At 44.4% G+C, this 25,532-nt stretch overlaps 1 protein-coding gene across 11 annotated transcripts in view; it reads left to right on the top strand.

Moving 5' to 3' along the window:
* Positions 1-25,532, top strand: part of dysf (dysferlin, limb girdle muscular dystrophy 2B (autosomal recessive)) — a 67,550-nt gene that overhangs the window by 18,169 nt on the left and 23,849 nt on the right. For 4 of the 11 annotated variants that reach the window (XM_080839262.1, XM_080839256.1, XM_080839263.1 and 1 more), the window contains 20 exons: positions 104-210; positions 444-639; positions 3,121-3,267; positions 6,092-6,223; positions 6,564-6,730; positions 6,905-7,019; positions 7,242-7,347; positions 8,603-8,745; positions 10,306-10,479; positions 11,994-12,081; positions 12,163-12,240; positions 17,519-17,700; positions 17,844-17,984; positions 18,768-18,797; positions 19,599-19,634; positions 20,032-20,073; positions 22,134-22,235; positions 22,454-22,615; positions 23,302-23,467; positions 23,708-23,781. In XM_080839262.1, the coding sequence (XP_080695388.1) occupies positions 104-210; positions 444-639; positions 3,121-3,267; positions 6,092-6,223; positions 6,564-6,730; positions 6,905-7,019; positions 7,242-7,347; positions 8,603-8,745; positions 10,306-10,479; positions 11,994-12,081; positions 12,163-12,240; positions 17,519-17,700; positions 17,844-17,984; positions 18,768-18,797; positions 19,599-19,634; positions 20,032-20,073; positions 22,134-22,235; positions 22,454-22,615; positions 23,302-23,467; positions 23,708-23,781 (2,388 nt within the window). The remainder of the gene's footprint in view (positions 1-103; positions 211-443; positions 640-3,120; positions 3,268-6,091; positions 6,224-6,563; positions 6,731-6,904; positions 7,020-7,241; positions 7,348-8,602; positions 8,746-10,305; positions 10,480-11,993; positions 12,082-12,162; positions 12,241-17,518; positions 17,701-17,843; positions 17,985-18,767; positions 18,798-19,598; positions 19,635-20,031; positions 20,074-22,133; positions 22,236-22,453; positions 22,616-23,301; positions 23,468-23,707; positions 23,782-25,532) is intronic. The other 7 variants (XM_080839265.1, XM_080839258.1, XM_080839257.1 and 4 more) reach the window with 4 other exon arrangements.

Genomic DNA, 25,532 nt, shown 5'->3' with positions numbered 1-25,532 from the left:
GCATGAGGCTATTCTTAGTTCAGTACCTGAATTCACTACTTTATTTCACAAATATTATAGAGCAGAACTCCCTTCAATGGCTGTTGTCTTGTGGTTTTCTCAGGAGTCCAACCTACAGCAGGTGCGGCTGGAGCTGAAAGCAGGCAGCGATCTGGAGGAGGTGGAGGCAAAGCTGGTCCAGCTCCTGGATGATGTCATTGCTGATTGCAGGTGAAAACTGAAGAGAATGCAATCATGACATAGCGCCATTGGCTAACCTTTTCTAATAGTGTGGGTGTGTGGATTAGTTGAGTTCGGTGTGACTGGCATGGAAGATAATGTAGATATTATTTTTGTGGGTAAAACAGTCGTGCAGCCTTCAGTCTGCTGTAACATGGTAGGCCAATGGGGTTTACTGAAGCACTGTGAAATGTAAATATGCCTTATCACCTCTTTCTGAACAGTGAGGAGTTACCAGAGATAGATAGCTGGCCGTGTGTGACTGCGCTGGACAAAGCCCTGAGGAACATGCGCAAGGTCAACCTGCAGCAGATTCTGGAGACGGCAACGTCGCTCAAACACGGGGCAGCCACGGACGTTAGCATGGTCCTGGAGCAGGCCGAGGACTGGGCCCTCAGACTGCGCAGCTTGGCAGAAGAGGTAAGTGTAGCCCATATGGGGAAGATCTGTTGAGCAAGTTGTTCCAGTCATGTGAGCTATTCCACTTAAAGTACTGCACTCTACAGCAGGCCTCTTCAGAAAAGCAGTACACTACAGGACGGTGTTTAAAGTGTTAACGTTAGAGAGAGAAAGCAGTACCCTACAGGATGATGTTCAAAGCTTTAATGTTAAATAGAGAAAGCAGTACACCACAGAAAGGTGTTCAAAGCGTTAATGCTAAATAGAGAAAGCCATACACTACAGTGTTCAAAGTGTTAATGTATATGTATGAATATGTATGAAATGACCCTATGCATTCTATGATTTGACAGTATTCGTACATTCTATTTATTATGACCGTCGCGCGACAGCGCAGAGCGGCTGTCATAAAGGTTTAGTCGGAGTTTTTTTCTGTTTTTTTTTTTTTTTTTTTTTCCCTGTGTGCCGATTTTCTGTCAACGATTCCCGGGACACTGAAACACAGAGGTGCACGAAATTTGGTGGGCATGTAGCCCCACTAGATGAGCGTGGAACCATTGATTTTCGATTTGATCCGTTGCACCCCCGTCGGACCGCACCCGTTTTAGAGAGGGTGGGGCGATTCAGTTTTCTGTGAATAAGTCGAAAACCGTAGGGCTTAGGAGGACCACATTTTTTTTGTATGTTGGTCTTAAGAGGCCACGTCAACCATTCTACTACCACTTATTTCATTTATAGCGCCACCTAGTTACAAATGAAAAAGCAAAAATGGAGTCTTGTAAAACATTTTAATTGTAAGTTGACAAGGTCAAAACTGAGTTTCGTGGAATTCCGTTCACGGGGGGGCATGCAATACATTGATTTATATGGTTGTACATCAACTGGCCTGTAGGTGGCGCGACACAGTTTTCTTCGAATATCCCGAGAACCGTAGGGCCTTGGAGGGCCAAATTGTTCTTGTATGTTTGTGCCAAGGGGCCATGTCAACCCATACCATAACCAGTCATTACATGTATAGCGCCACCTTGATAAAAATGAAAAAGCAAAAAATGAGGTGTTTTAATCGAATATATGTCAAAGTGCTCGGAAAATAACCAAATTTGCCAGGGACATCAAGCATGTAACCGTCCATCTTCGGTAGGGTTTTTGTCCATGGATGAAGCAAAATGGCTCTGTAGCGCCCCCTAGAACATTGCAAAAACCCCTGCGCATTGGGGTTATTTTGGCATAGCTTGACGGAATTCGGTACATGTCTACATCATGCTTGGACGCACCAAAAAGTCTCTTGACGCCATGGTGGCAGGTCCACAGGAAGTCGGCCATTTTGAGTGGAAGATGCATTTTGACGGCGTTTGCACACCTCGCATCTGATCGAACTCCTCCGACAGCTTTAATGGTAACGCCTTGAAATGTGGTCCGGCTACTCTTCAGCCATGGGCGACTAAAAGTTATATTGGATTTTCTCATTAGTCGGAAGGTGTGGGCGTGGCAGACCCTCAAACTTGGCCAACTTGTTAGTGCTTGCCACAAAACGCAAAGTCTCTTATAACTCACTCGCATATATGTCAAAGTGCTCGAAAAATTACCAAATTTGCCAGGGACATCAAGCCTGTAACCGTCCATCTTCGGTAGAGTTTTTGTCCATGGATGGAGCAAAATGGCTCTGTAGCGCCCCCTAGAACATTGCAAAAAAACCTGTGCATTGGGGTTATTTTGGCGTAGCTTGACGGAATTCGGTACACGTCTTCATCATGCTTGGACGCACCAAAAAGTCTCTCAACGCCATGGTGTCAGGTCCACAGGAAGTCGGCCATTTTGAGTGGAAGATGCGTTTTGACGGCGTTTGCACACCTCGCATCTGATCGAACTTCTTCGACAAATTTAATGGTAACGCCTTGAAATGTGGTCAGGTTACTCTTCAGCCATGGGCGACTAAAAGTTATATTGGATTTTCTCATTAGTCGGAAGGTGTGGGCGTGGCAGACCCTCAAACTTTGCCAACTTGCCAGTGCTTGCCACAAAACACAAATTCTCTTATAACTCTTGCGAACATTGTTTGATCCAAAGAAAATGTCTTCGGGTGGACGCTGGCCCGAACCCGTACATATGCCTGTACATATGCCTGACTGATATCACCTATAGCGCCACCTGTTGGTGGTTGGAAACTTCACTTTGTTTCCACACCTCTTAATGTGACCTGTTTTAACAAACTACATTGCAAAAGAAAAATATACCAAAACAATTCACAAAAAAGTAGTACACAAAACATTACATTACCAAATCATCAAAAGCTATCACAAATAATTCCTTTAATACATAAAAATGAAACACAAACCAATTAACACACACAAAACACATAAAAACACACATGACTCATTATGTGTTAAAACCTACTGAACAGTTCGGCGGTCATATTTTGTAACGCTTTGCGTTACGTCTAGTTCTTAATATGCCCTTTGGTAAATCTCCCCTAACTTCTCACCAATCTCTTTTCCTTGCCAGCCCCAGAACAGCCTGCCAGACATAGTGATATGGATGCTTCAGGGTGACAAGAGGGTGGCATACCATCGCATCCCAGCCTACCAGGTGCTCTTCTCCCAGGGCTACTGTGGGAAGCACTGTGGCCAGCTTCAGACAGTCTTCATGAAGGTAAATAAACAGAAATAACATTCCACTCCTCTTAATGTGCAAGCCAGATTTACTTCAGACCTAATGTAGTGCTCCTGTCTGTACTGTCCATACTATCAGAATAACTGAGCGTGTCATAGGGGAGACATTATTGTATTTTGGGTAAGACTTTATAATGACAATCCACAATCAATAGCAAAGCAGCCATTCCCTATAGTCTGATTGTTAATAATGATCAATGTAGCTTATTGGTATTACTAATAGTCTTCTTTTCATTATTTAACGTTGAAGATGTTTGCACACAAACCAACGACCATCTGTCAATAAGGAATTTGTTATTCTAAATGAAGGAAATACTACTTCTTATAAAATAAAATAAATTATAGAGCGGATGCGAAAAACGGGGCAGATCCACTAATTATTTTTCACTTTTGTTCACATTGTGAGATAGGGTAAAGGGTTTCTGCACTCTCTGAGTGCCCTTCTTGTTGACAGTGTGTCTGCTTGCTGTTGCTGTCGTTTCCCACCAATATTGAACAACTAAGTAAATGCATTTCATAATCATTATAAGTGCTAAGCATGTTACAATAAATATTTATAAATTATGCATAATGTGCTGTTGCAACTTTATAATAAAAAGCCATGTGAATGTTTACACTGTATGTTTACAATTAGGACCAGATATGTAAACCTCTTAATATCTGTCAAATAACCTTCAACCTTTATATCTATATTATGGAGTACCAATAAGTTATTAATTACTATATATCCCTTAATCATCTTATCAGAAGTAGAAAAAAAATTATGTTAAGGTCAGCTGCAACTCTGGCGTTTCAATGAAAAACATTATTCACATAAAATCAAAATAGAAATGCTATTGACAATGTGTCTGCTTGCTGTTGCTGTTGTTTCAAGCCAATATTGTACAAATTAATATGAAGAGGAAGTTACAATAAATAAAGTTGTGATCAACATTGTAAGATCATTGGTTTGTTTTTATTAAGGGTCTATGATTACATGCAATTGCATTGATAACAATCTTATCTTATGTAATTTATTAATTATTTATATATCATTCAGTCATTAATTACATGTAAAGCTGCGATGGGTCCTTATTGTAAGAAATGGTTTGTGTGCAAACACCATTTTTAAAAGTTGAAAAGAAGACTATTTAGTAAGACCAATAAGCTACATTGGTATTGGTATTAACAATCATCAACAAACCATTTGGTAGTGGCTAGCTTGCTATTTGTTGTGGTCATATTTTGTATTCATGCATTTCATGTTATTTTAGGCGAAGTCACAGGCATGTTGATCTCGTTTGATATGTTTGATTTGGTTGGTTGGGAGAACTAACGGGAGATCTCAGTTTGAAGGAGCATATTACCGGCTAGAGTAGAGTCAGTGTCATACAGCTGAAATAAAAAAACATTGATCTTCTTATATGTTTGCTTTAATACTTCATGTCTCAATGCCTCTAGTCTGTTATCTAAAATGAACACCCACAAAGTTAATTTTTGTTTGTTTGGATATTTGAATGGCTGTCAAAGTGAAAGTGAAAGTTCTATGTGTTAGGTGAAAATTCACCCTAGTTACCTCAGGACTCCAGAGTTACATATAAGTACATTTATTTGACAAACAACAACTATTGCGATCGGGCTCACTCACAGCACAAGACTGAAAGTGAAGCCATGATAAACACATCTCACAAGGTTTATATAGACAGAAGTTTAGCGTTCAGCAGGGAAAACCACGTGGTGGATCTCTGACGTCCGAGGCTCCCTGTCTTGCAAGGAGGGCAGTTTTGTAGCCTGGATACCAGCCCGAACCCGGCTCAAAAAAATTTGGTCAGGGAAGTTCGGTCTGGCTTTGTGCAGTTGGGGAGAGAGTATCAGCGGCCGGATTATGCCGTACCAATCAAATTGTCAGGGCGGGCTTTATACGAAGATGGACAGATGACCAACCAACGCTTGAGTTGATTAGATAGATTAGAAATCGTACCAAGATGGCGGCGTCTCGGCAGCCTGTTAGTGGGACATATTTTATGCGATTTAAGTTATCTACACGACTTTTTTATGTCTACATTGGCTCGGTTAGTTGTGTATGTGCAACACGAATGTTGCCGAGGATTGTAGGTCCTAACTGAAGCGCTCTAGACCATTATTGATAGGTTATTGCTAACGCCTAGACAAAAAATCCACTGAAACACATAGTAGCTAGGTAGCCCCGCTGCTAATAAGTATAACGAAAGAGGAACAGTGAAAATATGTTTTTGCCGTCCTTCCTACGGGATCCGGTAAAAGTTTTAATGTATCAGATGGTCATACTATGTTGCTCTGATTGGTTGTAGGTATCCAATTGAGCGAAGAGGCATTTTTTCCCCTGGTTCGTTGAAACACGCCCCATAATCACAGCCCAATGGGTCGGTATCAGACTCATATTCTGACTAGAATTATGAGTATGACATCGTCAGGCTAGCAGTTTTGCGCAAGGTCGGAAGAAACGTACTGTATCACCTCTGGGCTAAACATGCTCTTGTACATATGCAGACTAAGTGGCACCTAATAATCTAAGTTACACACACGCAGAAACACAGAGAAGCCATGTTTCTGCTTACATAAGCACATTATTTATACAAGGTATAAAAACTAATACAAGGCACTTGATCAATATATTCTGAAGTCATTAACAGTGTATCAAAATGATCTCCATCAATATGTGTGTATGCACTCTTCTCTGGTGGCACAGGAGTGCTAATACTTTATCACAGTCAAACAGTTACTGTTGTTCCAAGTAATTACAGCAGGTTTTAACTGCACATCCTCTCTGCTCTTGCATACGCCAGTACCCACAGGACGGACAGGGGAATGCTAAGATCCCAGCTCAGATTCGAGTGAAGGTTTGGTTTGGTTTGGCAGCAGATGTGAAAAACTTTAACCAGTTTGCTGAAGGAAAACTGTCAGTGTTCGCTGAGACGGTAAGGAAGTGTTGTGACTGTCTCCTTCTTTTCTAATTCCACCTGACACTACCAGATTTGAACCTATTTGTTTCAAGCACCTCTTACCTTATTATGCTTCATTCAATAGAAATATTTTGATAGTACATTCTTTGACAAATTGTGTGCAATTTTTACTCATGACTCCAATGGGACAATCTTCTAGTGCATGAAGTTGTTATGATGTTTTAATCAAAATGTATCATTTGTGTGTGTATTTGTAGTTGAAGGATGCTCCATAATGTACCTGACTGTATTAAATGAGGATTGAAGTGTGGTGTTAGCTAACCTGCGCTAAGCTTCTCTTCCTGACCCTCCACAGTATGAGAACCAGACCAAGCTGGCGCTTTTGGGGAACTGGGGTACCACAGGGCTCACCTACCCAAAGTTCACTGATCAGACTGGCAGAGTGAAACTCACAAAGGACAGCTTCAAACCCTCATCGGGGTGGAACTGGGGTGGAGACTGGTGCATCAGTCCAGAGAAAACGTGAGTGTTTGTGTGTGTGTGTGTAGAGAGAGAGAGAGAGAGAGAGAGAGAGAGAGAGAATGAGTGTGTGAGTGTTTGTACATAACAGTGTGTCTGGATGTGTGTGTGTCAAAATGTATCCATAATGTATTTGTTTAACTCCATGACATCTGCCATGTTTTAATGTTTCATTAGGTTGCTGTACGATACTGATGCAGGTCACATGAGCTTTGTGGAGGAGGTTTTTGAGACTCAGATGCGGTTGCCAGGGGGACAGTGGATTGGAATGCCAGAAGGATTCACTGATGTGGTTAGTGAACAGCACAACTCGTTTCCAACTACATTTGGATTCACCAGTCAAATCAACAGATGTTTCATTTTAAGGAACTGATCATCGGTGTTGCAACATTTTTTGATTAATCATCTGATTTTAATGTAGTACTTTATTTGCTTGTACTTTATTTGCTACCTCAACAACAGAATATCAGTTTTGTGTTGTGCTGATGTCTGTATTGTGTCCACTGTGAGGCAGAATGGGGAGAAGGCCGTTCCTAAGGATGAGATCGAGTGTCCTCCAGGCTGGGTGTGGGAGGATGTGGAGTGGAGTGAGGACCTCAACCGAGCTGTGGATGACCAAGGTATGGAAACATCTGGACTCACACTATACCTATATACTACCATGAAACTCACTCTATATCTATATACCACACCATGAAACTCACACTATACCTATATACTACACCATGATTCTAAACCCACACTATATCTATATACTTCACCATGAAACTCACACTAGCTATATACTACACCATGAAACTCACTCTATACCTATATACTACACCATGATTCTAAACCCACACTATATCTGTATACTTCACCATGAAACTCACACTAGCTATATACTACACCATGAAATTAACGGACATTAAATTAACATTAACATAAATCCGACATATTGTAGCGAACGTATAAATTGATCGCGAAGACGTTATCTTTCAGTCCAATCGACACATTCAGCTACCCACAGGAGCTCAAGCTGGGCACCGGTTCACTCACAGCACCTTTCATGCACAGGCACTAGCCAATCAGATCGCGTTTCTGCTCAAGTCTAAAGAGCGCGAAGGTCAAAATAAAAGATGACGAACCAAACTCCATAGCTGGTCTTGTTTGTACCTATAAATTGTTAGTTTGACATTTGCTTAGATTTAAAAAAAATAAAAAATGAAGAGAAATAGACACTGTACAAGGTCAAAAAACGTTAATTGTAACTGAAAAATAAGTGAGGATTTGCGAGGTGTGTGAGCCTCCTAGCTAATGTTAGCAAGCTACTACCTACAATCTTAACAACTTGCTAGCGGTGTGATTGGTTTGTTGACCTGTCAATCTCACTATAACATCTACGTTGTCAACACAACTCCATGCGCCAGACTCCTCCTCCGTCATCCGTTGGATCGTGTCAGTCAGGAGTAATTGAAAAGAAGATACATCTCCTTAATGTGGGAGGATGTGTGCCATCGACACAATAACAGGGTAGCTATGTTTATTTGGCACTAGGCCCAGTATATTATAAACAAAATGTTATGCAATTTATATAGTAGGGGGTCCCTGCTCATCTCGCCATCAGTTTGGGGGTCCCTGGCCTGAAAAACGTTGAAGACCCCTGTACTACACCATGATTTTAAACCCACACTATATCTGTATACTTCACCATGAAACTCACACTAGCTATATACTACACCATGAAACTCACTCTATACCTATATACTACACCATGATTTTAAACCCACACTATATCTGTATACTTCAGCATGAAACTCACACTATATCGCTATATGCCACACCATGATTCTAACTTTTCACTCATCTTTCCTTTTCTCTGTTTACTTTCTCTAGGGTGGGAATATGGCATCACCATTCCCCCGGACCGACGGCCCAAATCGTGGGTCCCAGCGGAGAAGATGTACCACACAAACCGCAGGAGACGCTGGGTGCGCCTGAGGAGGAGAGATCTGCAGAAGATGGAGGCTCTGAGGAAGGTATGCTGGGATGTATTTCACATATGGTCCTCGATCTGTGTTTGTATGCCTCAGCCTGTCTGGGAGACATGAACACTCGTCATTTTACACATTGTATGCATTAGTTCTTACTCTAGATTGATTTGTAGCTGATTGATTTGTGATGAATGTATGCGGACTTCATAAGACACAGGCATTGATGTAGTTGTAAGTTCATAGTGGTTTGCTTTCATGTGTTTCTGTTCGTATGTGTAAAAGTAATTTGGCCCTGTGGTTCTGCTGGTTGCTACTGATGTAATACTGCTTGGTTCTGGAGCAGCAGTTAAGTTATGGTGGCTGGGGATGAGGAGTATTACTCATGGTTTCACTGCCTTGACACAGAATCCCTAATCCCAAAGCCCACTCTCGCCTTTTAACGGGAGCCAGTCCGAGCCATGCTCAGGATTACCATTATTCAAAACTTGAGATGTCTCTGGAATTCCGGGATCATGTGCGGACAGGAGGATCCCTCTGGAGGATCGGAGGTGCTCATTCTGTCCCAGAATACTCCGGGAGGAGGCGGAGGAAAGAGACACCTAATTTATCATTCTATCTCCTACTAATCTGAACACAACCCCGAGTCTGCAGTCCAGGAGCTTTACGGTGTCTGAGTTAGGAGCCCATATTTCATCAAAATGTAGCCTTTAGCCACATTTAGAACTGGTGTTTACTTCGTATAGAATTACACGCGGTATGTGTATATGCATGAAGCCATTTATCAATGTGTATGTTTACATGAGTTATACAATGCGGTGTGAGTCTGTGTTTGCGTATCTGTTTTGAGATTGTATATTTGCATGTGAGAGAGGGATGGAGAAGTAATACAGAATACGCTTTGGCCGTAGCACCTCATTTAGCTAACTGTAGCGACGATGATGAATAGCAAAGATTAAGCTGACTGTTACCATGTGCAGTCAAGCATAGCACTCAGAGACATGCTGCAGTTGGATGAATCAGAGAGTGAGGGGAGGGCAGAGAGGGAAAGAATGTGTATATGAAAGAGAAAGCAAAGCTGTGTCGTTACCTATTGTACTGGGCATTGTCCACTAGGTGGAGCTCTGCGCATAGAATTTCAACACAGTAGGCAGGTCCTTTGGGTCTTCTGGCTATACTTGAATACCATACCATCTTATGCTATACTATACTATACTCTTGTAATCTATATGATAAGTTATATTTATTCAGTAATGAATTAGGTGGAGTCTTTATATTGGCCAAGCACTGGACTGAACTGTAGCAGGGGCTGTTATTGTCTGTCATTGAAAAGAACTGTTCTGCCTGGGCATTGAAAAGAGCTGTTCTGCCTGGCTCATTGTGTAATGGATGTTTCACCCTCACCGCCCAGCTGCCAGATTCTGTGCAGTCTGAAGCTCACCTAACTCATGTGATCCATGTGGAGTCAATTTGATCTGAAGTTTCTAATAACTGTTAACATGACTACCTAAACAGCGTCAGGCCTGCCCGTCACCTGCTCTAATCGTGACAGCCCCGTCTCTTGTGTCTGACGCACCTCACTAACGTTCCCATAACCCTCCCTTGCAGCAGCGTCCAGATGAGTCAGAGCTGGAGGGCTGGGAGTACGCTTCTCTGTTCGGCTGGAAGTTTCACCTCAAGCAGCGCAAGACCGACTCGTTCCGCCGCCGACGCTGGCGACGCCGCATGGAGCCACTGGAGAAGACGGGACCAGCGGCCATCTTTGCTCTGGAGGGCTCACTGGTAACTCTGGGAACAAGGGGGAAAATTGTAGCTATCAGTGAGAGAAGGGGTGGTGTTGTGTGGATGGGAGGGCAGGGCAGATGAGAAACTTAAAGGTGTTTATGACAGAGTGAGATGTGATGGAAAAACACCCACATCATATCTACACTGTGTACGGGGGAGGAGGGATGGAGGAGGGCTCTTATGTCAACAGCTTTGGTGGGAAAAAAAGCAGCATTTTGAGGGGTAGACAGGGGCAGGCCAGAATGGGTGTGGAAGGGTGAGACATTTAATGGGTTGGAGGTGCTGATTTGGACTGGGCAAGGGTAGTGGAATCAGACGGGTGATCTAAGGGTGCCTCGGGACTCTGTTTGAGGAGAAGTGGAGTGTGTGTGTTTGTGTGTGTAGGTGTGTGTGTGTGTGTGTGTGTGTGTGTGTGTGTGTGTGTGTGCGTGTGTGTGTGTGTGTGTGTGTGTGTGTGTGCGTGTGTGTGTGTGTGTGTGTGTGTGTGCGTGCGTGCATGCGTGCGTGCGTGCGTGTGTGTGTGTGTGTGTGTGTGTGTGTGTGTGTGTGCGAGTGTACACACACACAGAATACAATTGTCTCTCTAATTCTGGTGCTTGTAGTCCTGTGGGTGTGTTGTGTCAGACTGGCTCCAAGTGGTCATTGGCACATCTGCGCCCTGCTGCTGGATCTCAGACCAAACATGAGGGCTCCAGAGTGCTGCTTTGGTGCCTCTCGTCTCGTAGATTGGCTACAGCAGATCTCCTGGCACCAGCCCGTGTGGACCTTTGGAACAGGTTCTGCCTTCCCTGGTCTGACTGTAAGATAGTATTAAAGAAATCGACTGGGCTGCAGGATACGTTGAAGGGAACTCCCCTTGTTCCAGCCCTCCCCCTCTGCAGATGCCTGTTTCAGTGATGTTAAGTGGTGACACTGAGGCAGGCCTGCCAATGGTCTGAGGTTCTGAGCTGCTCCTTGGTCTCTGACGTTTAGGCCCATCATTAGCACCTACTCAGTTTACATGCCACTGGAAGGTTTAGACTGCAGATCCAGTCTTTTAAAAGCAAACCTAAGGCCGTAAAAAGACCAAGATACAACTTTCTTTGAGGCCATTGAATAAACGTATATTTTTTCCCACTTGTAAGACAAGAGGATCAATATTATTGAGAGGTTGGAGTCAGAGGTAAAAAATGTACACACAAAATAAGTTAATAGCTGTGGGCATATTTTGCATGCCATACTTAAATTCAGTGGCTATAACATGTCATGCTCTATCCATAAGTCTAATATTGCTATCTTTAAAAACATAATAGAAGCATTTTATATATTAGATTGTGTATGTGGTCTTTATTTTAGCGCTTAACAAGGTTTGTTCTTGTTGACTAACCCTTATCATAATACCTATGCCTATGCCCTACTGTGCAAAGTTCCGTCCTCAGTAAACCTAGGTTGTATTTTGACTGTTGATAGTGTGTGCATGTGTGCTGTACAGTGTGAAATTTGATTTGTATAATTGTTTTCTGTCGTTCAAGGCGAGTGTGACTGAAGATAGAAATGATGACAATTCTGTCACTACAACCTTTGGGGTCAATCGACCGACCATATCTTGCTTTTTTGACAGTAAGCACAATTTAGTTTGAATCAGTTTGCTATGATCCCAAAGGCTTTTGAAACTAAAAATAGTTTTCTGTCTGGTTTAAGGTGGCGCTCGCTATCACCTGCGTTGTTACCTGTATCAGGCGAGAGATCTGCTGGCTATGGACAAAGACAGCTTCTCAGGTAATTCCACATCTTATGAGCATGGAGGATTATTGGACCTCCCCAGAAAACTACAGGAAGTGTTAAGTTGGTCTATATACTCTATGAAAATGGATGCCAAATGAATGATCTTTTTAGAACTATCAGGTAGGGACATCTTCTTTACTGAACTGATCAACATGTTGATGTGCATGTTGCCTGTTGAAAGGTCTATCTGTCGATTGAGGCCACATTCTTTCCCATGTTGTGTGCATTATCTACAGGCATCTACACTGCCAGTCAAGTTGCCATTAAAGTAGATGGATTTCCTCTTCTTTGTCACCTCCATGTGTAAGACATTGCCAACATCCTCAGCCCAGTAAAATGTGTTACCAAGTCCCTTACATTCATTACAAGCAACTATGGCCCCAGTACACAGTCAACCATGTGTCAGAGTGCTGTCACACCCTGGCTGTGACCTTTCAACCCTGTGCGATCCTTAGCCGTTGTCGCTGTTGCCACAGCAACAAAACTTCCAGAATGTCAGTTAGTAATTCCCACTGCGCTGGTTGGCGTGACTTTGAAAGGCGTTCAGGAAAGCCCGCTGAGGCTGGGTTCAGACCTCCTAAGGGATGCTTATGAGGAAAAGCATGCCCACATGAAGCACCCCGTGCCAGTTTGAATGTCATACGGTCTCTTGTTAATAGTCGCTAAGCTAAGGTACGTAATTCCAGTCATTAGTGGGGCTCCCCGTGTGCAGTCCCATTGCGTGGTAGGTCTGGGTCCAAGGGAGGTTCTAATGGGAAGCACATTGAGAGTGGTACAGTAACACCAGCAGAATAACATTTTTATGAATACGTTGTGAAAAAGGTCAGTGTTGCACAAAATCCAAGGAACTTGTTTTTTTTTTTTCTGGTATAAATAACGAAATAATAAAAATATATATTTAGGGCTTTAATGGCACAGCCGACAGGACCTTCTTTACGTCAGAGGCAGTGAAATACAGCCTCTGGCTTGCAAGCAGGGTGAGTTGGCCTGGGTCGTGTTCGAGCAGAGAGGATGATGGGAACCCAGGGATCTTGGCTTTATGAGTCTGGGCAGTGGAGAAGCCACCATGGCTGCCTTGGTGTGGTAAAGACAGGGTTCATGTCTGAGTGTGGTGTGGAAATAGATGGGTTGGTACTTTATGACCTCAAATCAGTCTGATTCCAGGCCTTCTCTTAAAGTGTTGTGCTCATGTTACCCTAAGTTGAAATGAACTGATCCACAGTCAGTCAATTATTCTCACACTGACATAGCAACCCTTTTCATGAAATGAGGTGAAGGCATGAAAGGATTTCCCTAAGCAATATGTATGTGCAGAAGGAGAAGATGGCGCTGTATAATTTTTTGGGGGGGCAAACAGAATGAAGTCTACACTGTTTGAGGTTCCCTCCATTTTGTCTTTTTATTGTCCTATTGCCGTTTTTTTTGTCATTACGCCATCTCTCCTTGCCAAAGTTGCTTTATTTAACACTATAATGGACAGTGATTTCCTCATATCTGCCCTTTACATATTTCATTCTCCTTTAGCCATAAATAAAGATGGAGAGTGGTATTACAAACCATTCACATTCTCAAGCAACCATGCCACATTATATGGTGTTGGCACCGGCGAAGCAACAACGGGAAGGGGAAGACATTCTGGGTTTAACACAAATGAACACAGCATGACAAAGAAATCACAGTTCATAGTTTACAGTTTTTGGTTGGTGTCTCTATTTGGCATATGCAGTCTGCAATATATTGCATTCAAATGATATTGGAGCCATTCATGTATAAGCAGCTATAGATCATGATATTGTGTTATGGAGCAGTTTTTTTGCATTTCTAAATCATGTGTTTGGTACAGGCTAAAATAAAGAGGGAGGTGATACTTAAGGGACAGAATAAATAATGAATGAATCAGATTAACTATTTTGAATTTTGTGCCAATACAGCATAATAACAGATTTCACCAGGATTAACAAACATAAGGTCCATAGACTAGCTCACATTCAGCCTTACCACACACGCACACATAGAAAGTCACTATGAAATGTCCCAGTGTAGCATTACTAGCTAGGCTCTTGACATTGTGCCAGAATGTGGTAGTGTGTTAGTATCTGTATTTTCGGCTCAGACGGGGCATCCTTTGACGAAGTTAGGGTGAGGTCAGGACCAAAAGGTTGGAGCAGAGCCAGTGGCAGCTTTGCGCACGAAGCTGCAACCCTTCCCTTCTTAGCAACACAATCCCCAACCCTTCCCTTAGCAACACAATCCCCAAATAATTTTAGATGCCGTGCAGAGGGCTGTGGTGGGTTAGGAGGGAGGTGTCGCCGGGTGCCGGTGGTTATGTCTGGAAGTGGGACACAGTAGCTTCAGTTAGCTGAGCTGATACGCCTGTTGATGTAAACACCAGGGGACCGATCCTCCAGGGGGTTTGCCTAGTTGCGTCTGGCTTGTGTTTCACTGAGGGCTTGGCATGCCCCCCCCCCCCCCTGAGTGATGGGAGCCTGCTGATTGTGTGATTGTAATGATAGGAAGGAGAATTATGTCACTGTATGCAACTGCACACTGCCTTCGCTAAATGCCACAAGACGGTGGTGGCCATGGTGGCGTTAAATCGACAATGATTCTGAAAGTAAAGCACAAAGTTTATAGCCCATTACTCACAGTCTAATGCAGCACAGTGTTGCGGGGAAGAGGGGGAAAACAACTGAGTGTGGTAGGAAAATAGGATGCTGTGTGTGCGTGCGTGCAATGATGCTCATACGCATACCGTAACATCATCAATCATGATCGTTATTAGGATTCTACCATGGGAGTCATGGAGTGTTGGTGTGGGTTTCTGTGTGTAAGTATGCATTGGTGTGTGTGAATGTGCTTTGGTGTGTGTGTGTGTGTGTGTGTGTGTGTGTGTGTGTGTGTGTGTATGTGTAAGTGTCTTGTAGGTGTGAGAGTGCAATTCATTAATTAAAATATATTGATTAAAATAAATCACCAGTAGCAGTACAGTACTGTTGCATATTTGACTCAAAGTGACCTCATTCACAGACTTAGGGACAATGACAGAAGAAAGGATGATCACACCATGTATGTGTGTGCAGGCTGTGTATGTGTGTGTGTGTGTGTGTGTGTGTGTGTGTGTGTGTGTGTGTGTGTGTGTGTGTATCCAGGTCCAGTACTTGGATGCCACCTCTTGCAGATGTGCACCATAAATCTCCTGTGCTTGGAAAAACCACAGGGTTAAAAACAGAGTGAGGCAGAAAAAAAAGAAAAAGAGAAAGAGAGAGTGAGCAGTAAAGAGATGGTAGGAAAGAGAGGGGGAATATTGTTTTTCCTGGTTTTGTAGACGAGATCATGGAAAGAACGGCCTCGTAGCCGCGAGCGTACGGCATTGGGGCTTAATTTCGATCCCACAGACGCAGATGAGAAAACACAGCAGATCCTTTAAAAAACACGAGCCCAGTATAAATCAGGAGGCGCTTCTCTCTGATTACAAATCTCCTAAAAGTTTAGGTCAGGCTCTCCATAATTCTTTTTTGGGGGGAATGGGATAAGTCAGCTCAGCACTGGAATCCCTTGTCCTTCATGTGATCGAAATTGAAACTGATTAAATTCGGATGATGAGGCAAAACATTTACTGAGGTGGTGGCAGAGGCTCTGGCCAGTTGAGAGGAATTTAGACCTGAAATCAGGCAGGCAGGCAATTAATGAGGAATTTAGTTCTCCCATCTTCATGGATAATGCAGTTCTGTTCATTAGTCAGTAGTCTCACTGCTCGGACACATCTTTCTGAATACAATTGCAAGTGATGGATTCTGATCCATGTTTGGTTTGGAATGATATGAAAAGGTTTTAGTCTGCAGGGTGGAGAACGAGTCCTGCTTTTCTTACATGCAGATGTCAAACCTACGGTCAAACCCATCTGTCTGCTCTCACGTCCCACTCCCTGTCCCTCTCCCTCTCCTTGTCCCTCTCCTTGTCCCTGTCCCTCTCCCTCTCCTTGTCCCTCTCCTTGTCCCTCTCCCTGTCCCTGTCCCCCTCCTTGTCCCTATCCTTGTCCCTGTCCCTCTCCCTCTCCTTGTACCTCTCCTTGTCCCTCTCCCTGTCCCTGTCCCCCTCCTTGTCCCACTCCTTGTCCCTCTCCCTGTCCCTGTCCTTGTCCCTCTTTAATGTCTGGTCCTGGCCCTTGCATTTTTGCTGTGTGCTTTGGGGCTGACTGCGTGGGCTGCAGTAGCAGTGGCACCATCCAATCCCAGAATCCCTCCGGAGCGCAGTGTTTATTTATCGTGTGCAACCCGTTCAGCCCCGGACCGTGTTTAATTCCCACTGACTCCAGCGTAGCAGCGCACACTCCCCAGGCTTGTTTATCTCTCTGTTTATTTGGGCCAACGTGTTTAGTGGGAAGAGGAGAGAGTGTGTGTGTGTGTGTGTGTGTGTGTGTGTGTCTGTGTGTGTGTGTTTGTGTCTGTGTGTGCTGGGGCAAGGTTAATCAGTGCTGGGAAAAATCAGTCCTGTTTTGTTGAAAAAAGGGGAGAAAGTTTCGAGGCTTTTTTTCATTTCCTGAATGAAACGATCCCATGGAGGCTCCTTTACGTAGACTGGAATAATAAACGCAGTAGACTGTCCCCCTCCATCTCAGGCATTCCTGCGTTGTTGATGTCATTTCATCCCATTTCTCTTTCCCTCGGAACACATAAGCAAAACTTTTCCCCCTCATGTTATCCCTCGGGGTGAAAGCAAAGACACAAACAGACACACACACACACACACACGCACACACACACACACACACACACACACACACACACACACACACACACACACACACACACACACACAGACACATGTGGAGCTCACTTGCAGGCGCACACAGATATGTTGACAAGCATACATCACAAACTGACACACACTTTACACCATTTCTCCATTTTTATCTCTTCCTTGAAGTCTGCGTAGCCCTGGTCTTTCTCAGTGACTAATTGGCACGCTTGCCGTGGTCACGGTCATTACATAGTCAAATAAAAACACAAACACCACTGTTCATTGTGTTTACTCTTTTATTTGAAGCACCGCTCTGAAGAGGAGCGCACAGTGACGGCCAAATCACTGCTTCAGCTGTGATCCTCCACAGACCTTAAATGCACTTTACAGAGAGGGGAGAAGTGGCCGGCCCTCATCACGCTACCATATGGGCTTTAGATTTTGACAGGGGTTCACCTACAGTTCAACAGCGCGTTATCCTCGGCCTGACCAGGCTCCATCATCACAGTTGCTTTCTCGCTCGCTGTTACAGATCCCTATGCGATTGTGTCCTTCTTGCATCAAAGCCAGAAGACTGTAACGGTGAAGAACACCCTCAATCCTACCTGGGACCAGACACTCATCTTCTACGAGGTGGAAATATTTGGAGACTCTGAAATCACTGATAAGAACCCCCCGAACATCGTGGTGGAGCTGTATGACCAGGACACCTATGTAAGTAATTTATGTGTGTGTGTGTGTATGTGTGTTCATCATTTTACTGTATTCTTACTTTACTGGCAGTTTAAGTTCCTTGCTTGTGGAACATCTCTGTGCACAGTCCTAACACATCTCTCATGTCTTTGATTGGCCCATAGGGGGCAGATGAGTTTATGGGCCGCTGCGTGTGCCAGCCCTCCATGGTGGCCTCTCCTCACCTGGCCTGGTTCCCTGTCCTGAAGAACGGAAAGCCTGCTGGAGAACTGCTTGCTGCTTTTGAGCTCATCCGCAGGGAGAAGGTCTGAGTCCTCTTCATCATCTTCATCACATTCGCTGTCACCGGCTACTACCTGCTCATTCCTATTTGAATGATGATGATACTCCTCACATACTGGCTGCTTTGAATGTGTAATTACAAGAGCTGTTTGCAGTAGTAGGGAGAACCTATGCTGGCCTGTATTGCGTTTAGGAGTTTATCCACCTGTATCATTAGCACACAGCACTGCACTGTTCCTCATCTTCTGCTCATTAATCACGGGGGGACTGTGCCATTGAACTGCCTTTGGGATGGGGAGGAATGTGTGAGGCAGTCGGGATATTTTAAGTTGTGGGGTTTGAAGAAATATGGTGTTTGTTAGTGTGTTTGTGTATGTGTTTGAGTGTGTGTGTGTGTGCGTATGCGTGTTTGTGTGTGCGTGTGTGTGTGTGTGTGTGTGTGTGTGTGTGTGTGTGTGTGTGTGTCTCTGTGTGTGTGTCTCTGTGTGTGTGTGTGTGTGTGTGTGTGAGTGTCTGGTGAGTGTGTGTGTGTGTGCGCGTATGATTGTGTGTGTGTGTGTGTGCGTATGCGTGCGTGTGTGTGTGTGTGTGTGTGTGCGTGTGCGTGCGTGTGTGTGTGTGGGGGGTGTCTCGCTCTTCTGGGGCTCTGGGCGTCCCTCTGATGATTGTGTGTTCATAGTTCATATGTGAAGGAGGTAGCTTTCCCAGCACTCACAGCCTAATTTAATAACATCCTATGAAGTCATCGCCATCATTTGAGGCTCATTAACATTGTGGTCGTACTCTTTCTTCCTTTCTTTTCACAGGCCTCCATTCATCACATCCCTGGTCAGGAGGTTAGTCTAGATTCTTCTCTAGGTCCCCTCTTCTTTTTCATTTTGTGATTCTTCCTTCCCTACTCCCTTTCTTTCTTTTTTCTTTTCCTTTTGTACACTCACTCACCCTCACACACATTCATCCACACACAGAAACACACACACATTCTCCTTTGCTCTTTTTTTCTTTCAGACACAGACCTATACTCTTTACCCAGTCTAGCATGACCCTGTAATTGGATTGAATTGAACTCCTGAAAGTGGTTTAAACATTGCTGTTAAACTTCGATCAGGATCTGCTGAGAGCAGGTGACAGGGCTGCTGTCCTCAGGTCAGTCAGACTGGCCCTGTGTGAGCAGTGACCTGCTGAGAGCAGGGGACAGGGTTGCTGTCCTCAGGTCAGTCAGACTGGCCCTGTGTGAGCAGTGCAGGCCCCCGCTGGCTGATTGTGGATGCCAGCGACCCCACCCTGCCCAGACCTGCCCAGCTGTCTTGGGTTAGAGCAGAATAATCATGGGGGAATCACATTACAGTGTATGCATGCAGGCTGGCCAGGCCACCCACGCAAACTCACACACACACATATATGCACACCCTTAGATACACACACACTCGCTCTCTGTTTTTTTTTTGTGTGCGCACATGCACTTACACACACATGCATGCACACAAACGCACGCACACAAACACACACACACACACACACACACACACATACACACTCCTCTATCAGTACAGATCACTAATTTTCCCTCTTGTACACCAACTCATACCAACGACTCGTATAGAACAGAGATAATGTATCTTGTGTTTCTCCAATAGGGTGACATAATCCTTTCTTCCCATATCATGGATGAGGTTAGTATTTGGATAGCTTACATACATACATACATACATACAGTACATACATACATGCATGCATACATACATACAGTACATACATACATACATACATACATACATACATACATACATACATACATACATACATACATACATACTGTACATTGCATACATTACATACATCTTACTTTCAAATGGACAGTATTCGCCGGGCCCTAGAGCATGTTATGTTCATGTTGTGATCATACTCTTCTATTTGCTAGGGGTTTCAGTTCAGGCAGGATTGCCGTATTGTTGTGATTTATTGATGTGTAACAGTCTCTGTCCCTCTCTTTCCAATTCCCTGTGCTCTCTCCCTCTCTTCACCCACTCCATCTCCATTTGAATTCTGTCTCATTCTGGCCTCTCCTAGCTTATTCACCCAGGATCCCTCTCTGAAAACCAGCAGCAATGGGTACAAGTCTAACCGTACCATGTTCATATGAGCCACACAAACACACACAGACGCACACAAACACACACACAGAGACGCACACAAACACACAAACACACACAGACCCATACTAAAAAACGACAACTCTGAAAATGACTGATAAGTGAACCATTAATAAATCTGGACACCACCAAAGCTATGTACCTATAATGTTTCCAAAAGAAAGACCGACTTGGCAGCAGGAGTGTGACTGTCAGTGTCCCAGTGTTCTTGGATCATCAGGCTGCACATAGCAGCAGGAGTGTGACTGTCAGTGTCCCAGTGTTCTTGGAGCATCAGGCTGCACATAGCAGCAGGAGTGTGACTGTCAGTGTCCCAGTGTTCTTGGAGCATCAGGCTGCACATAGCAGCAGGAGTGTGACTGTCAGTGTCCCAGTGTTCTTGGAGCATCAGGCTGCACATAGCAGCAGGAGTGTGACTGTCAGTGTCCCAGTGTTCTTGGAGCATCAGGCTGCACGTAGCAGCAGCACTGTTGTGATTATCTGTAGGATCATCTTCAAAAACTATGGGAATGCTAGATAGATCTATTGGCAATGTACTGCACCTTGTCTTGCCCTTTGAATGTTACGACAGAAGATCATTACAACAAATATAAATATATGTGTTCAACACAAGGGGGGGACAGTGAGTCATAATGGATCTGCTCCTTCAGAGAGGAGCCTCCTTGAACAATGGCATCCAGTATCTTAAAGTTAGTTTGCTGAATAACCTGTCTCACTAAACCATAATAGATGGTGTAGCTTTTGAGACTGAGTATAGTGGGACTGAACCGCTAATGACCTTTATCATTTTTAATAAATTCAAACACAATGTTAGGAAAATGTTCGGGGTAAGGGGATTATGGAGGAGGTGTTGCGGAAAATCTGGATCTGAGCTGTGAGAGCCAAGACCATATTCCACCCTGTTTCCCATTTGGGAGAATCTTCCTTGCAAAAACATCTCTGGAGATGGCATTCAGAAATGAACCAGGGGCTAATTAATGGGATAAATACATTACAAACAGATAGATGGAAAAGCAGTGTATCCTCTTACTGCACACACACACACACACAAACACAAACGCTCAAACACACACAAACACACACATACACGCATACATGTACACACGCACACACACATACACACACGTAAATGTGCACACTCACTCATACACTCATGCAAGCGCTTGTTGTAATAAGCTGTACTTCTGTAAAAGACAGCTTTGTTGGAGAGTGCTGTGGTCATCATCTTGAAATCAGGCCTTGAGTGCTGTACATGTTCTCCCTGCCTTTCCCTTCCTTTCCCAGCCCTCTGGCTTTGCTCCCTCTCTTATTAAGTGTTTGCTTTGACAGCATTACACTCCTACATACTTATTTGCATTGACTCCTACCATGACACGTTCTCTTCTTGCCTTGATACAGTGTCTTACTAGGTCATTAACTTGCTAATTTGGCGACGTTGTGTTTGCGACTAAATCATCTATGTTGGGTCTGCTGTATCTCACAGCAGCAATGGCGCCTGTGTTTTGATTTGTCCTAATGAATACGTGAACAAAAGCCTTGTTTAACTGCATGATTTTTTCAGAGGCACACCTCGGAGTTTGTGTCTCTCACTAATTAATGTCAGACGTTACGCACACACGCACGGAGCCACATCACAGTAGGCCCACTGCATCACTGTAGGGTAAGAGTCATCGTTTACAATCAAGCTACACTTCCACCTAAATTATGGGTTTACGACTTATATTCTTGGGGAAATTAGTCATTATCATTGCTAATGGGAATCATCTCATTTTGAGATTTACAACCCTGAGAACGAGACACATATTTCAGTGTAATAAATATATGCAGAGACACCAGCCATGATTCACGATTCTAGAAAGAGCCATTTTAAGCAAACCCGAGTGTGATCTCTGCTTTTGTGTGCAGCATGTGTAGAAGAACTAACTCTTGAATCGAAGCTCTTTGTTGTACATCACAATGTGCGGTTCTAGACTGTTTGTCACTACAATGTCAGTCTCATCTCCATATCTCCATGACTAGCCAGAGGACTCGGACCTGCCCTACCCGCCCCCTCAGAGGGAACCCAATGTGTACATGGTTCCTGAGGGCATCCGACCGGTTCTGCAGCGCACAGCTATAGAGGTAACAGTCCATTTGAAACTGTGTAAACACAGTTTGATTGTCAGCTAAATATTAATTTGACTATATAAAGCTGTTAATGAAATATCATGGTGTTATAAGAAATGTCAGCTGAACGGTGTAATTTCACTTTCCATGGTTTCTCTTTCTCTTTCCTGCTGTTAGTTTGGTTACATCTCATTCAAAGTGACTTTTTCCCCCATTGACCTTTGACTCCGTAGATCTTGGCGTGGGGATTGCGTAACCTGAAGAGTTTCCAGATGGCCAGCGTGTCCTGCCCCAGTCTGCAGGTGGAGTGCGGTGGACGCATGGTGCAATCCTGTGTCATCCGTAACACCAAGAAGAACCCCAACTTTGATGTCAACACACTCTTCATTGATGTGGTATGACACACACACACAAAACACACACACACATACACACACACACACCCACTCACACAATGATGAATTTTAATTCATCAGATTCCCGCCAAATCAGTCACTTTATCTGTGGCAGAAGGCCATGTGGATGACTTCATAGTTTTTATTGGATAATGTTAAAGGCGTAACTGCATGACGGAGTCCCTATAGGTGATGTCCTACTGTACTGGGAGTGTTGGAGCGTAATGATTTTGGAGGGGCCTGATGACTGTCAGTCTCCACTGCTCCCCAGTAAAGGGCTCGCAGGTCTGGTTTTGTTTACACTAACTGGGCTGACTGACTTTCAGAGATCTCAGCCATTTTGTGGAAAGAATGCTAGTGGGTTGGAAACTCCGAAGGCGCACTGTCAGTTGAATCACGCTCCGTAGAAGATGGCTGTTGACATGCCCTTTAGTCTGCTTGGGTGAAAGCCATGTTTTTAAAATATCTAATGACTTCTGAAACGTTGAAATCAGTGCAGCCACGCTTCAAGGACAGTTGTTCCACCAGTGTCATGACTGACGGAAAGTACATAATTATTTTCATAAAGATGTCTCTATCCTCGTGCCTTGTCTGCCACTTTGCTTTCTCCCCCCCCCCCCTTCTTCCTGACATCCATTCTCATACTCTGATGCCCTTTGTCTAACCCCTTCTGTTCTTGCCTGAAGCTGCTGCCCCAGGAGGAGCTGTACATGCCCCCTCTGGTCATCAAGGTGATCGACAACAGGCAGTTTGGCAGGAAGCCGGTGGTGGGGCAGTGCACCATTCGCTCCCTGGAGGAGTTCCGCTGCCAGTCAGACGGGCTGGAGAGAGATCCCACCGAGGACGAGATAGGTGAGGAGGAAAGAGAGGAAAATTGGTGTGGGAAGAAATGGAGATTGATCGATGGGTGAGAGGAAACAATAGAATAGCAGAAAGCAGAAAGGGAATGGTGGCTTGCAAAAGGTTAGAGATTGGCTAAGGATTGAGAGAAGGAATGGAGGACAGGAAGACAAGCAGAGGCCATCTTTGGCAGAGGAGGAGATGGAAGAGAAGAATAGACATCTTGTCATGTCTTTGTTTTGGTACCAACAGGAGAGATGGCACCGACCCCCCGCGACGACATCCTGATTGACATTGATGACAAAGAGCCCCTCATACCTGCACAGGTAAGGTCTCTGACAGCGTCTCTCTACCCACAAGGCCTTGCTCTGGCTAATAAAGGGTCACAGTGAAGTCACCACTCTTGGCTGCTCCTCAGTGGCTCCAGGTCATAGAAAGGAGGTTTCTCCAGGTTTTCCTTGGACAGGAGAAGTGTGTGAGGTATGGTTTTGGGTGTTTGCTTGCCCTTAAAGCTTGCCCTCGTTAGAGACCACATAACACACTCGCGCCACACTCTTCCAGGGGTAGTTTCCCCCGTCTCTTTAACAACGGAACCAATGGCTCATTCCCACTGTCGGCACGGAGACCGCACCCAGCCAATAAAAAGGAATGTGTTCCTGATGGCTAGCCAATCCTGAGCTCTGGCACTGACACCATGCCATGACAGGGTGACACCGCTGATCTGGGACAGAGGGCAAGTGTTTCCATAATATGTGCTAAAGGAAGACCCCACTCGGGCAAACCCACAGAAACAGGCAGCGTTGGGTTGAGGATGAGGTCACTGGTGGTGGGCTCTTTTTCTTTAGGTTCCTAGGGCACAGACTGATCAATGACATTTGCCTCCACACCGTACAGAGTAATGAAGTCTGTGCCATGTGGCTGTTCAAGTGGATGAGAGCAGGGCTTTTACAATGTGTATGTGAGGTTCCACCAATCTTCGCTAAATAAATATTGAGAAATTAATGAAAACTGCAATAAGCACATTGAGAACATGAAAAACAGTAAGTCATGGTGAATGATTACTGAAATATAATGAATATTGAGGGTTTTGAACCAGAGCTGGACTGCACTGCAGCCATTCCATCTGCTGAACTCCTGAAACCCGGGAGCTCTCTGCACTCTGCTCCCTCAGATGTGGCACAAATGGGCCCTCTTGGAGAGGGATGAGAGAGGTGCCGCATCAGCGAAGGTCACAGCCTGACTGTGTTAATACCACTGAAGTCAGCTCACTGTTTAACTGCTTGACGGCTGAATGACGACTCCATTGATCCAGGGAACGTGGCGGAATGTTGTTTGGTGCTCAAGGCTTAATTGTTGGCCTGAGCTGGCTGAGACGATGACCAGCTCTGACTGCAGTGTCTGAAGACCGCCCAGACACTCCTAGAGGCGCTGCTACAACTCATCAATTCTCTGTCATGACTACAGCTTGAAAAAACATTAGAAATCAATAGCAAACAATAAAAATTAGAGAGGAAGGATTATGAAAATTAGAAAATTGCTTCCATGTTCTGGCTGTAAGCTTTGCGCCTTCATTTGTTTAGTGAGAGAATTGCACAGAACTGAAAAATAAAAAAAATAAAATAAAAATTAACATTGCAAGGCACAGTACATCCCCTGTAGTTTCCATGGCTGCGTTTGAGAATCCTGATGGGTGAGTGTATTTACTCTGCTGCCCTTCCACTGTGCAGCTCCAGTCCCACGGGGGGAACGGAGCGGGACATTCTCTCATTTCACACAAAGTGGAAAGATGCTCTTGCCCTTTCAGCCAATTATTGTATTCTCTTCAAAGGCCCACACCCACCTCTTGTTGAAGCGCATCAAGAAGTCCCCCCCCTCTCTCTCTCAGTGCCGTGTTTTCCATTAATACATAATACAATCCGAGAGGCGCGTGTAATTGACATGCTCTGGAGCGAATGACGCACTGCCCCCTTCATTCTGCGGCCTTCGTTTTGCCACCCATTACTTTTGTGGAATACAAACTTACATGAAATTGACATGGCATTCATTGAACAGAGGTGGTATGTAAGACAAACTCTGT

Source organism: Sprattus sprattus (genome assembly GCF_963457725.1).
Source record: "Sprattus sprattus genome assembly, chromosome: 5".
In the NCBI taxonomy this organism is placed as follows: Eukaryota; Metazoa; Chordata; class Actinopteri; order Clupeiformes; family Clupeidae; genus Sprattus; species Sprattus sprattus.
Note: the sequence above shows the minus strand (reverse complement) of the source record. Positions and strands in the feature narration are given on the sequence as shown.